Here is a 12,823-nt window from a genome sequence, read left to right on the forward strand (position 1 = left end):
GCAGAAAATATATTTTTCTATTGTTGCGTTTTAAAAGAATTAAGACCAAATACAATGAAAACAAATGGTATAATGTTTCATTACACTAATTTAGGTAAATAAATAAATTAATAAATCCATCTCCACCTACACATTACTGCACACAAACAGAAAAAGACACAAAATAAGATTGGTTTAAACAAACAAACAAACAAAGTAACATTTATGTAAAACAAAACATAAAGGGTGAAGTTATTTTGTACACACAGGGTGTACAAAATAAGGTTTATTGAATCTTCATATTATAGTTGTCATGTGAAAATTAAAAAAACTTTGATAACAAAACATAATCACGTTTAATAAAAATAAACTGTTGCAATTATCTGTGAAGATATTACACTTTTGAACTAGTTAAAAGTTATTAAAATGTTTTAAACAATTGCAAATTATATTCAGTAAAATCGCCATTTTAATTTTTTTAACCGGGTTTATACATTTGAAATTAATTGTAAAATATTTACGAAATTTTTTCATAATTTACATTAAAAAAACTTCACATTAACTAGGACAGGAAGTGGTGGACACAAACAAACGTCACGTGGGGGGTCGGATTGCCTACGTCATCCTCCTGGAATACAACTGCGCAAACTCAGTGTGCTTAGCCCGTGAGCCCTCCCTCTTTTTTAGTCCACAATAGACATCCAGACGTGATTGGCTGACACATGCTTCTACATGCACGGTGGGCGTGGTTCCTGTGATCCGCCTTTAATCCGACAGGAATTGGTTTCCTAGCGGAGCTGCAGAGGGCGAGAAGTGACCGATTTAAGTCCACGAACCCCGAACAACTGTCTGAAAATGCACCGGAGAGGGCAATAAACGGTTAGAAGTTGTTGAACGTAACCGGATAAAGTTCAGCGCGAGAGGTCGTGGAGCGCGCGCGAGAAGTTTACATGGAAGTCCTGGGAGTGAGCGGTTGAGGTTTCCGAGGCCGATTCCAGTTTATTTATTTCAGACCGTTTTTGTTTTATCGAGGGCAACCCCCCCCCCCCCAGAGGGTTAATCTTCACAGGTAAGTAAGTTTCTAAAAACTCTCAAATTTGATTTCACCCTTTTGTTTTACGAACTAAAATGGGATTACGTGTCACACTTTTTAGCTAGTTTTTGAAAAAGTTTAGCGGTTTTACCTAAAGGCCTTCATATCATTTATATTAAATCTAAGACATAGAAAAGTCTTAAAAGTTGATTATTGAGTTAAATTAAACTAACACTGTTGTTTCCCTTTTTTTTTTAAAGCGATAGTAACTAATTTAATTCCAAATTTAAAACAAAAAAACCCTAAAATGATTTTATATATATATAGAAAATTATATATATATATATATATATATATATATATATATATATATATATATATATATATATATATATAAATATAATGATTTTCTTTTTTAATTGTGTAATGTATTCATTAATACGTTAAACAATCTTTGTTTTTTTTATTATTTTTGAATATGGCAAAAACTGTACAAACAAACAATTTAGACAAAAAAACAAAACAAAAGAGATTTTTGGTGCTTTACTTTTTTCTAACATCACATTATGACTGTTTTATGCATTATAGTTATCCACCGCTTTATTTTGTAGTCCAAAAGCAGTCCAGCCTTTTGTCTCCACAGGAACCTCTGTAAATGAAAGGTTTTTCAAAATAAAAGTGCCTAGTTTGACTTAAAATGAAATACAGTGGACTTCCACCCCCTCTGCTCCCCGGTGCCCCCTCCATCTGCTGCTTTTTTCCTGACCCCCCCCCCCCAGCCTCTATAATATATGACGGCAGACTGTTTGTGCTCACCGGTTTGCACACATTGACCTTTTTGCCTTCCAATTGAAACGCACAGATGTTCTTTTGCCTCCACCAGCTCACTGACCGTGGTATTATATGCCAACACACACACACACACACACACACACACACACACACAGATAGCCGACACTTTAAAAACAAACATATGAATGAAAATTCTTAGTTCTGGTCAAAATATACAGTAAAGTTCAATGTATTTGAAATTATTGTATTTTTTTAACTTCTGTTGAACCAAAACTGACTAATGGTGACACTTTTGCTGGCTTTCACTTAACTTTATTGACTATAATTGATCTAAATGATGTCAAATCTGTGATAAAACATCCCATAAACATGCCCATTTACAAACCATGAGCAGCTGCTGGTTTTCTTTTGAGAAAATAAATGACTAACAGCTTCAGTAAATGGCAGTTTTTGTAAAGTGGGGTTAATGATGAGGATGAGGGTGGGGTGTGTTTACTTTATGCCGTCATTTTTAGACTGTGGAGTGATTGTTCGGACTGGTGTGACGCTGGTCAGATGGTATTCTGGACCAAACAGAAACCCACAAAAGTCAATATCAGATAGGACTCTTCAAACAGTCCTGGGGAGACGGCGACCTCCAGAGTCGGCGTGCTCCGACCCCTCCCTTTATCAGATGACGTGTTGCACTGATAACTGGTTTCTGCGGAGACCAGGTTCTGCCGGCGTTTGAGCGTCTCCGTGTCCCGTCCAGATGATAAGGCCGCAGAGGCGAGACGTGCCGCCCCCCGAGAGGCTGGGGGGAGACGTCCCTCTGGTCCACGCTCTTCAGCCGTCCGCCGTCCCGATGGGGCCCAACATATCCTGGCTCTCCGAGGCCCCCCTGCTGGGCCCGGACCAGCCCATCTTCCTGATGACCCCCGCCGCGCAGGCCGTGTCCGGCTTCTTCGTCTGGACGGCTCTCCTCCTCACCTGCCACCAGGTACTTCTAAGTTCGGGTTTTAGTTTGAGATCTTGTCCCTTTCTGGGCTCCCGTGACGCGCGTGGAGGCTGCAGGTTGCTAGGCAACATCCCTGTTTCTAAAACGGAACATGAACGCAAAAACAGTCCTCGTAGTTTTCATTTTGACGTTGTTTTTTTAAATTCCTATACGAACTCCTGGAATCATTCTACGCTTCCATGTTTTGGTGTTTAAGTCTTTTCTATTTGCTCCAGATCTACATGCACCTGCGGTTCTACAGCTCGCCCAGGGAGCAGCGCCACATCGTCCGGATCCTCTTCATCGTTCCGATCTACGCCTTCGATTCCTGGCTCAGCCTCCTCTTCTTCACTAATGACCAGTACTACGTGTACTTTGACACCATCAGGGACTGCTATGAAGGTCAGGATGCCGTTCTGCTCCTGAGATGATGTTTGTTTTTTTAAATCGCAGAGTTTAACTCAAACAAAATTAAATTTTGCATCCTGATCAGGGATCAAATATATAAATATAATTATCATCAGCGCCATGTTTCAAGTTCAAAGTCTGCAAACCGTGAACGGATCTGCACATTTTATTGACATAAAAGTTCTGAAAATATTCACAGATGCTGACTTCCTCAAAAACTCTTTTAATAAACTTTAAAAACGGTCTTTATTGGTTTGATCTTCAGACAAACTATGAACTTCAAATACGTTTAAAAAATAAAGGTTTAAATGAGAAACTAAAGACGACTGCCAAGGGACCGTCCACCACATGGAAGCTCCAGAAAAAAGTGAGAAGAAAACTAAAATAAAACAAAATGTTTCCACTAATATGAAGTAGTCATAAATACTCATCAGCATATTCGTGCTCCAACCACGATTTTAAGAATCTTTCATGTAAACATGGATCATAACTAAAAGCGTTCCATAGTTCTGAAGATCCTAAAATTGTTCAAACTGCGTAACAGAAGAGAACTGAAGGTTAATAAAACAAAAATAGGGACTGTGTTTATTAAATGTGTTCATTTTTTTAAAAAAGTGTTCTAAAAGTATTGGATCAGGACTCAGTATCGGCAGATTTGGATCAAATAGTGCCAAAAATTTTAACATTCCTGGTTTTTTTGATCAGATATGAAGGAAATCAGTGTCGAATATGTCAACTAAATCTTTTTAGATTGATTAATTAAGATTAATCAAATTAATAATCCTTGATCCTTGGAATTATTCTGTGGTAATCTGGATTTGCCAGAGCTCTGTTCACTCGTCACACGAAGATAGCAACCAGGATTTTGCGTCTTCTTCTGCTGGGGGGGGGCTCTGTCTCATGTTTGGACCGGGTTCAGCAGGAAGTGCTGTGATGATTTGTCATTTCAAACCTCCTCCTCCTCCTCCTCAGTTCTTTATGTAGAGAGTCTCTCTTTTTTCCCCTCCATACTTCTGTCCCGCTGCCTCCTCCTCCCTCCTCCTGTCCTGATCTTCTTACAAAACTCGCCCACCCCCAGATCTTTGTCCTGTCCGACCTGTTGCATGGCAACCGTGCTCACAAATCTTCCCTCATCACACTGTCTACTCAGACTGTAAGTTCCTCTCAACCAAACTTGCAGTAAAGTTCCCATCTTTATTGTCTTCATTGCGTCACCGTGGCAACCGGCGCTGCAGGCAGGCGTCCTCTGGGAGGAGTGAAAGAGCAGCGCCGTAAACAGCAGAGAGAGCAGATCAACCAGTTCTTACTGTGAACCTCGGCGCTTGTGCCTTTGGAAACCTGTCATGAATATGAGGACATTTCGGTTGGTTGTTTTACCTCAAATTTGTCTGGCAGGGCTCTGATTCTCAGAAGGGGGAGTTACACTGGCTGTGGTCAAAAAACAAAAAGGAGAGTTTAATATGTCAACAGCAGTGAAGGCCACAGGTTCAGCTCTCCTTGATATCCTCGTCCATCTGCAGCCTGTGCGTCTGCCGCACCTGCGGCCTGTCCAGAGGCGCACCCGCAGCCTGTGCGGCACACGCACAAACGTACCGTGAGATGAACCTGCGGCCAGTGCGGGAGACGCACCTGCGGCCTGTCCGGAGACGCACCTGCGGCCCGTCCGGAGACGAACCCGCAGCCTGTGCGGCGCACGCACAAACGTACAAACAGAAGAGGTACCCAGGGGCTGACAGGATAAGCCTGGTTGTTTTTATCTGGAGCTCCTTAATCTTCCTCTCCCTGAAGCAGCCCAGAGGAAGAGGAAGATGATCCTCTGCTCAGTGGTCCAGGTGATCCGGTTTGCTCAGCTGCAGGCCGTCTGTGGAGACCAGCTCTGAGCAGCTCTGTCAGCCACGTTGTGAGCCTGTCAGTTTATGTTTGGATGAAAATGCACCAGAGAAATGGTTTCCTCTCTACCCCTTTTAACACCTGGAAGCTGGGCTGTAGTGGGACCCGCAGGTTTGACTCCCTTAAAGTCTAATCTTCTGATCCTTCTGATCTAAAAGTGTCCCAGTCGTCTTTTCATGATGATGATGCAGTTTTTAGCCAAAATAAAACAACCTGTCAGGAGGAGCTCATTAGAAATTCACCTCTGAATTGTGGGCAGGACAGTTGGCTCAGACGAGGAAAACAAAGACGTTCATGGATCTATTAGTCTGCAGGAGGAGGATCAGAAAGGGGCGGAGCGGGGAGCTTGTGGCCCCGCCCAGCATATTTTCTACATCACAAATACAGTCTTTCTGCTCCTGCGTTACATGCATGTCCTCCTAGAACATGTTAAAAACACGGAGTGGATCTCTGCGAAACAATGAAAACCCAGAATGTGTTCCGTTTGACACATTTACATAAATGTTTGATCCCGATCAGATCTATACGGAGCCCCTAAAGGGCCATTGATGAAAAAAAAAAAAACTGGAGGAAAAATTTTTTTTTTGAAATAAAAAAAATTTTTTTGGGAGTAAAATATTTTTTTTTGAAGTAAAAAGGAAAAAAAATAAATTATTGGTGCGCACCAGTTAGTTTTAGGTGCGCACCAGTTAGTTTTAGGTGCGCACCAGTTAGTTTTAGGTGCGCACCAGTTAGTTTCAGGTGCGCACCAGTTAGTATCAGGTGCGCACCAGTTAGTTTTAGGTGCGCACCAGTTAGTTTCAGGTGCGCACCAGTTAGTATCAGGTGCGCACCAGTTAGTATCAGGTGCGCACCAGTTAGTTTTAGGTGCGCACCAGTTAGTATCAGGTGCGCACCAGTTAGTGACAGGTGCGCACCAGTTAGTTTTAGGTGCGCACCAGTTAGTTTTAGGTGCGCACCAGTTAGTATCAGGTGCGCACCAGTTAGTTTTAGGTGCGCACCAGTTAGTATCAGGTGCGCACCAGTTAGTTTTAGGTGCGCACCAGTTAGTATCAGGTGCGCACCAGTTAGTATCAGGTGCGCACCAGTTAGTATCAGGTGCGCACCAGTTAGTATCAGGTGCGCACCAGTTAGTTTTAGGTGCGCACCTGATACTAACTGGTGCGCACCAGTTAGTATCAGGTGCGCACCAGTTAGTTTTAGGTGCGCACCAGTTAGTATCAGGTGCGCACCAGTTAGTATCAGGTGCGCACCAGTTAGTATCAGGTGCGCACCAGTTAGTGACAGGTGCGCACCAGTTAGTTTTAGGTGCGCACCAGTTAGTATCAGGTGCGCACCAGTTAGTATCAGGTGCGCACCAGTTAGTATCAGGTGCGCACCAGTTAGTGACAGGTGCGCACCAGTTAGTTTTAGGTGCGCACCAGTTAGTATCAGGTGACATTATGACATTGTCAGTAATATTTCTTGTTTTCAGAAAGTTTACAAGGTCCATATCCTCAACTTACTTGGTGCACAATGAGCAAGTAGGTCAACTATCTGATATCTTCTGATACTAACTGGTGCGCACCTAAAACTAACTGGTGCGTACCAGTTAGTTTTTTTTTTTTTTTTTTTTACTTCAAAAAAAATTTTTTTCCTCCATTTTTTTCCCTATCAATGGCCCTTTAGGGGCTATGTTTTCATTCTCTAAAACCGAAATGTTTTTTATGAAACATGAGTGTAGAAAAAGTGTTGTGAGGATTTTACAGCCTAAAAAAACCACAAAACAAAGTCTGCTTTACAGATTTCAGAAATCGTGGGTTATTTTTAGTTAATTATTAAATATATTTTTATTTTAAATTGTTGAGTATATTAAAAAGAAAATTTTTAGATCTTATTTCAATGAACTGAACTTCAGTCTCTTTTTTTTATTTAAACGCATGTAATGAGATCATGTGAGATTATTTACTTAAAACCCAACTTTATTTTACTTTAAAGTGTTTTGTTTTTTTAATTTATAAATCAGGGATCTCAGACTTCACAAATATCCGTCCTCCGTTTTGTATTTCAACTCTTCTCTTTGGCGGATTTCATGTGGTCCAACCAGCTTCCTGTCTCCACAGCGTTCGTCATTTACAACTTCCTGAGTCTGTGCTACGAGTACCTGGGAGGAGAGAGCGCCATCATGGCCGAGATCCGGGGGAAGCCCATCGAGTGCGTTTGATTCCACGCGGCCGTCGATTCCCATCATGCTCTGCTGCAGATGTTCTCCCGGGTTAACCCTGCGTGGTTTGCAGGTCCAGCTGCGTGTTCGGGACCTGCTGCCTGGGGGGACGGGCCTACTCCATCGGCTTCCTGAGGTTCTGCAAGCAGGCCACGCTGCAGTTCTGCGTGGTCAAACCGCTCATGGCCGCCATCACCGTCGTCCTGCAGGCGTACGGAAAATACAAAGACGGGGATTTCAAGTGAGTCCTGGGGAGGCCGCGGCGGTTGAACCCTCTAACGGTGTGTGTGCTGCTGTAAGAAATCTAAAACAATACATTAAAAAAATGCTGCTTTAGTCCACATATGTGGCTCTGCAATGACTGAATGGGGAGGGGCTCTGTTTACTCAGACACACAGCAATGCCTGATTGGACAGTTTCCCGCTCAAATATGGCTGGTTTTCTTTTGCCCAATCTGGCAACACCGCCGAGTAATTTCAAGATTTTTACTGTGACGGAAAACCTGTGATGAAAGGATCCATCGGTATCAATCCTGTCGATAGCAAGGTGAAGTATTGATCCCGTTGGTACTCAGATCGACACGCACTCTCCTACTGATGCTTAAATGACACAGTCATACAGTGACCTTTAACCCCTTAACACAATAAGCATAATTCCAGTAGATTCTGAAGCAGAGAAAAGCGGCTCGGCGCCGCTTTTCTCTGCTTCAGAATCTACTGGAATTATGCTTATTGTGGAAACGTTAAAGAGGGATGATCGTTCTTAGCTCCGCCCACCTCACGTCTGGATTATGAATACAAATAAAAGCTCTACCTTTCCTCCGTCTCCAGCGTTGCCAGCGGTTACCTGTACGTCACCATCATCTACAACGTCTCCGTCAGCCTGTCTCTCTACGCCCTCTTCCTCTTCTACTTCGCCACCCGGGCGCTGCTCAGCCCCTACCGACCCGTGCTGAAGTTCTTCATGGTCAAGTCGGTCATCTTCCTGTCCTTCTGGCAGGGTACCTCCGCTCCACGCCGCAGCGTTCCAGGGCGCCGCAGACCCTCTCCTCTAACCTTTGACCTCTCTCGCCCAGGCATGCTGCTGGCCATCCTGGAGAAGTGCGGCGCCATCCCTCAGATCAACTCGCCGGACGTGTCTGTCGGCGAGGGGACGGTCGCCGCCGGTTACCAGAACTTCATCACCTGCATCGAGATGTTTTTCGCGGCGCTGGCTCTGCGGCACGCCTTCACCTACACCGTCTACGTGGACAAAAGTCTGGATTCCAGAGGTGAGGAGACGTCCTTCAGGTGCTGAGGGATCATGGGAAATCTCCACATTCTCTTACTTCCTGTCTGTGTGGATCGTTTCTGTCTTTTCTCCTCTGCTGCCCCAAAGGACCGGTTCTGTCTTATGGAGAGTTCGGTAGGTCCGACGGCACCCCCCACCCCTCTTCTGTCTCCCCCCTCCCTCCTGGTCTCGTCACTTCCTTCTTCCTCTACATCCTCCGTTCTTTCCCAGCTGTCAATCATTTGTCTTTCTCCCTTTGCCTCCTTCATCTCTGTTCTCCTAACACGAAGCTTCACCTTCCTCCTCCTCCACTTATACTCGCTCCTCTCTGGCTCCTCCCCCTTTCAGGCCGCTGCGCCCCGATGAAGAGCATCTCCAGCAGCTTAAAGGAGACCATGAACCCCGGCGACATGGTCCAGGACGCCATCCACAACTTCTCCCCGGCCTACCAGCAGTACACGCAGCAGCGCACGCTGGAGCAGGGGGCGCCGCCGCCGCCGCCCGTCCTGCGCAGCCACGGCGCGGCCGGCGCCCGCAGCGACACGGAGAAGACTCTCCTGCTCAGCTCAGACGACGAGTTCTAGAGCGACTCGACGGACCGTTTCCGCTCCCAGCTGTTGGGTGATGACACACGTGATCAGAACTTCAGACTCAACCGCGTGCGCTCAAAGTCACGCCACGCCGCCCTGGAACGTGGAAAGTGTGTGAGTCAGGCGTGTGAGTCACGCGTGACATTTTGGTCGGATGGACGCTCCGTTTTTTTTCTATCTCAGCTGAGCCATTGTTTGTTCTGGGACCGGGTCTCCCGGTGACGGAGCTGAGGGGGCGTCCCCCAAAGACAGACTCCGCCTTATTTCACCAACCCTTTACCTCAACGTTGACATGCTTGGATACGGCAGAAGCAAACCGCAGAGAGCAAATGTGTTATTGATAGTGGAGAGAAGCAGCTTATAGATTATTCCTCTGCAAGCGCCGCTGGCGTTGGGAGTGGCGGCGGCGCGGACGGGATTAGGCCGCTGTAATTGGGGCGTCACTGAATGGTGGGGATTAAAGCTGGCGTGCTGCGTTCAGGCCTCAATGTAGGTTAAACGCTTTCAGACGGAGCTTAATAAGGAGGAAATATTCTCTCTGTGTGATTTTCTAAAACCCGGCTGCTCAGAAAACCAAACATTTTAGGTTTTCCTCTGCATTTATCTGCCGTCACTTTGCCGAGGATCCTGGATCCCAGAAGAAAAGTTTGTCCTTTTATTTTGAAAGACATTTTTTTTCTTTGATTGATTGTCGTCCTGCTCGTAATCCCAGTCCTGGAGTCTTCTAACCGAGTCGCCTGAAACGCCCCACTCCTCAAAGCCTGCCGTTGCCCCGACCCAACACTAGGGGGCAAATGCACCTCATGGGCGCCCTCCTTTGTGTTTTGATCAGGAAAGTTGGGGGGGGGGGCTGCTGGTCTCAGAGGACGGGGATGGCTTTTGTCCTGAGGCTGCGGCTTATTTTTAGACGGCTGTTATTTTTAGAAAGGCTCCATCAGAGCGGCGGTTTGAGCGCCACGCTCCACCGTTTCCTCGCCACTGCTGGAATTTCTGCCTGAGCTGCTCCGTGTCTAAACAAACACATATTTTAGTCTGTATTTAATATTTGTAAGTGCTTGTTGTCTGATTTCTGTTTAGAAATATGTTAGTTTTATTTTTACAGACCCACAGCATGAAAATGCTGTTTTAAAATAATTGCATTTCTGAGTATTTCTTTATTTTTTTTTTGTGAGTCAGGAGCAGACAAAACAAAAGCCGCTTGGAACAAATAATATTTGGGACGTAGAAAATAGGCTGGGCGGGGCTAGTCTCTCTGCTCCGCCCCTTTCTGATGCATTGATGCAACGTTCATCCATAAACGTCTTTGTTTGGAATCTGGATCTAAACTGAACGGCTGGATGGCGCCGATATTGCTCGCCGTTTCTGTTGCTCGGGGTTTTGAGGGAAGCTAGCTCAGGTTTGGGCTAAAAAGAGCATAATCGTAATAAAAAGACGCTTTTAGAATCCATCCACAGATGATCGGAACAGAGTTTTTTTTTAAACAAAAGATGCTTAGTGTTGAAAATACCTTATAAACTTTATCTGAGCTTCTTTCAGGCCTGAACTCTCATAATGTGATCAATATCTGTAAAAATAAAAGATGTTTTTATCTTATAAATTCATTCCTCGCCTCATTCAAGCTCCAATTCAACAGCATCTTATGTACAATATGTACAACATTTATTATAATATATAAAATAGACAATGTACTTAAATTTTCACAATAGAAAAAAATACATGTAATAAATACAAAGACCATTTTTGTTTTGCAGATCGTACAAAACATCCAGCACAAATCAACAGATGTTAAAATATTGAGAATAAATGCTATTCATGGGTCGCTAAATAGAAGCCTCGTGTGTTTAGGAGTTATTTCTCAACACGCGTCTGCTGTCACACATCCTACTCTTAGAGAATATTGCTAGTACTAGTCAGTGGCCTAAGCTCCGCCCATTTTGGCCTGTGAGTGACAAAAAAAAAAAAATCAAAACTGAAACAGGCCGACGGAAGTCTTCAAGTGAATCTGCTCTCTCAGCCTGCCGTGTCTACTTCCTGTGTCCTTCATCCCGCCACCCCTCCGCCTCCTCATCTCCCTCGTTGCCATGGCGCCCAGTGGACCCTCCATGGTTCTCCCCAACGACGTACGAGTCATCATAGACAAACGACCTCCCCCAAGAATCCACCGTGACAAGCTGGTGCACACGAGACCGACGCGCGACACGATCGGCGGTTTGTAATCGTCATTGCAACACAACAGACTAGTCGTAAGTACTTCTGGAAAACATCACAGCACTCGTTAGCTCGTCTTTTCATAATATCTACTTTTAAATACAAATAAAATATAGAATATTTCTCTTATAAATGTCACTCAAGGTTTTCGTCAGACATTACAAAGGACACAGAGTGGGAATGTACGCGGAGGGTTTGGTGTGGGATCCTGCTCTGCTGTGGCCCAGCGGCCGTCGGGGTCACTGAGGTGGTCGTGCCCCCCCCCCCCCCCCCCCTCCCCTCCCCGCTGCGGTCTGCTGAAGGCACTGTGAAAACCAGCACTTCCTGCAGCAGTGATGAAAGTTGGTTAAGGAAAAATTCCCTGAACTTTTCTTTGAGCGATATGGCGGGCACAGAGCGAAATTTTGGAAAAATACGTGGTCTTAGATGCATTCTGGCAGCTAGTTATTCACTTCTTTATCAAGAAACTAAGACTAATTGGAGCATCATGATTTGTCATTCAAACCCCTAGTTTGACTCTCCATTAAGGACTTGCTGGTCCCAAAAAAGAATTTGGAAAATTGCTCAAAGTAACACAATCCTACAATCTACGCTTTTCCTTAAAGCTGCAAAACATACAATTGCTAAAATATAGTAACATCAAAGCCCCAAATGGCAAAAAGAACACCAGTAACTATGATATTCTATGAAAATACCTCAGTTATTTATACATTATTTCTGCTTTAGAAATGACTGATGTACAACATCCACTTGCACTGTTTTCTCAAACTATAATTACATCAAAATATGGGATCTGCTTTAAACTATAATTCTATAACATAATACATCAATTCTTTAACACCAATACTAAGTAATCTGGGAAATATCAAAACAAACATACAAACTAAGCTAAACATTGTAAACATTATTTTTTAAGGGAGTGCGGGTCCAAACCATCAAATACTTATAATTAATGTCAACTATACTGAACTAAATCATGGTAATTAGGAAATACAAATAAATTAGATAAAGAAATGTATTCAAAATAAAAACTGAAACTCAAAACTAAAATTGAAATTATTTCAAAATGTGGTTTTGAGATTATTTTACACAAAAAAGTATTTGACCTACACTACCTTAAAAATCTTTTCAATTTGTTTTTTATCGTCTTCTCACAACTGAGGTCGTGACCACGCTCAATAATGACGATGCCTGCCATTATTTTAACACAAATTTGATCGCAAACTCTTCAGATGTGTTTGTGAAAGTTTAGCGTGGGTCCGCCAGTTTTGGTCTCTAGGGAAGCGAGTCACGCTAACCACGTGGTGCAGACAGAGCCAATCAGACCCGTCGACGCATCCGAAAGCAACTAAAACGTCCCGTCATTGGTCAATTAGGCCGGGAAGACGAGAGATGGCCACGACCATAGAGGAAGCGATCTGCGGAGAAATATAGAAAATAAAGCTAAAATTAGCTGATTTCACACCATTTTTTAA

At 44.0% G+C, this 12,823-nt stretch overlaps 1 protein-coding gene across 3 annotated transcripts; it reads left to right on the forward strand.

Annotated features, from left to right (window-relative positions):
* The first annotated feature begins 703 nt into the window (after positions 1-703).
* On the forward strand, positions 704-10,741 carry LOC101163853 (transmembrane protein 184B). Of its 3 annotated transcripts, none has more exons than XM_023949206.1 (9): positions 704-1,048; positions 2,518-2,783; positions 3,017-3,182; positions 7,181-7,271; positions 7,355-7,522; positions 8,112-8,281; positions 8,357-8,551; positions 8,659-8,685; positions 8,899-10,741. In XM_023949206.1, exons 2-9 carry the CDS (start codon positions 2,556-2,558, stop codon positions 9,132-9,134), a joined length of 1,281 nt encoding a protein of 426 aa, XP_023804974.1. In that variant the 5' UTR covers positions 704-1,048; positions 2,518-2,555; the 3' UTR covers positions 9,135-10,741. The 3 variants fall into 3 exon arrangements, with proteins under 3 accessions (XP_023804974.1, XP_023804973.1, XP_020567839.1); XM_023949205.1 differs by having other exon boundaries at positions 706-1,048; positions 2,556-2,783; XM_020712180.2 differs by lacking the exons at positions 704-1,048; positions 8,659-8,685 and having other exon boundaries at positions 1,534-2,783.
* The last annotated feature ends 2,082 nt before the right edge of the window (positions 10,742-12,823 follow it).

Source organism: Oryzias latipes, chromosome 19, assembly GCF_002234675.1.
Source record: "Oryzias latipes chromosome 19, ASM223467v1".
Lineage (NCBI taxonomy): Eukaryota > Metazoa > Chordata > Actinopteri > Beloniformes > Adrianichthyidae > Oryzias > Oryzias latipes.

Bases quoted from the DNA above. Each gene is read 5' to 3' on its own strand.
- LOC101163853 (XM_023949206.1), top strand. From the start codon at position 2,556: ATGATAAGGCCGCAGAGGCGAGACGTGCCGCCCCCCGAGAGGCTGGGG. The intron at 7,523-8,111 runs GTGAGTCCTGGG...CTCCGTCTCCAG, and splicing joins TACAAAGACGGGGATTTCAA to CGTTGCCAGCGGTTACCTGT. The intron at 8,552-8,658 runs GTGAGGAGACGT...GCTGCCCCAAAG, and splicing joins CAAAAGTCTGGATTCCAGAG to GACCGGTTCTGTCTTATGGA.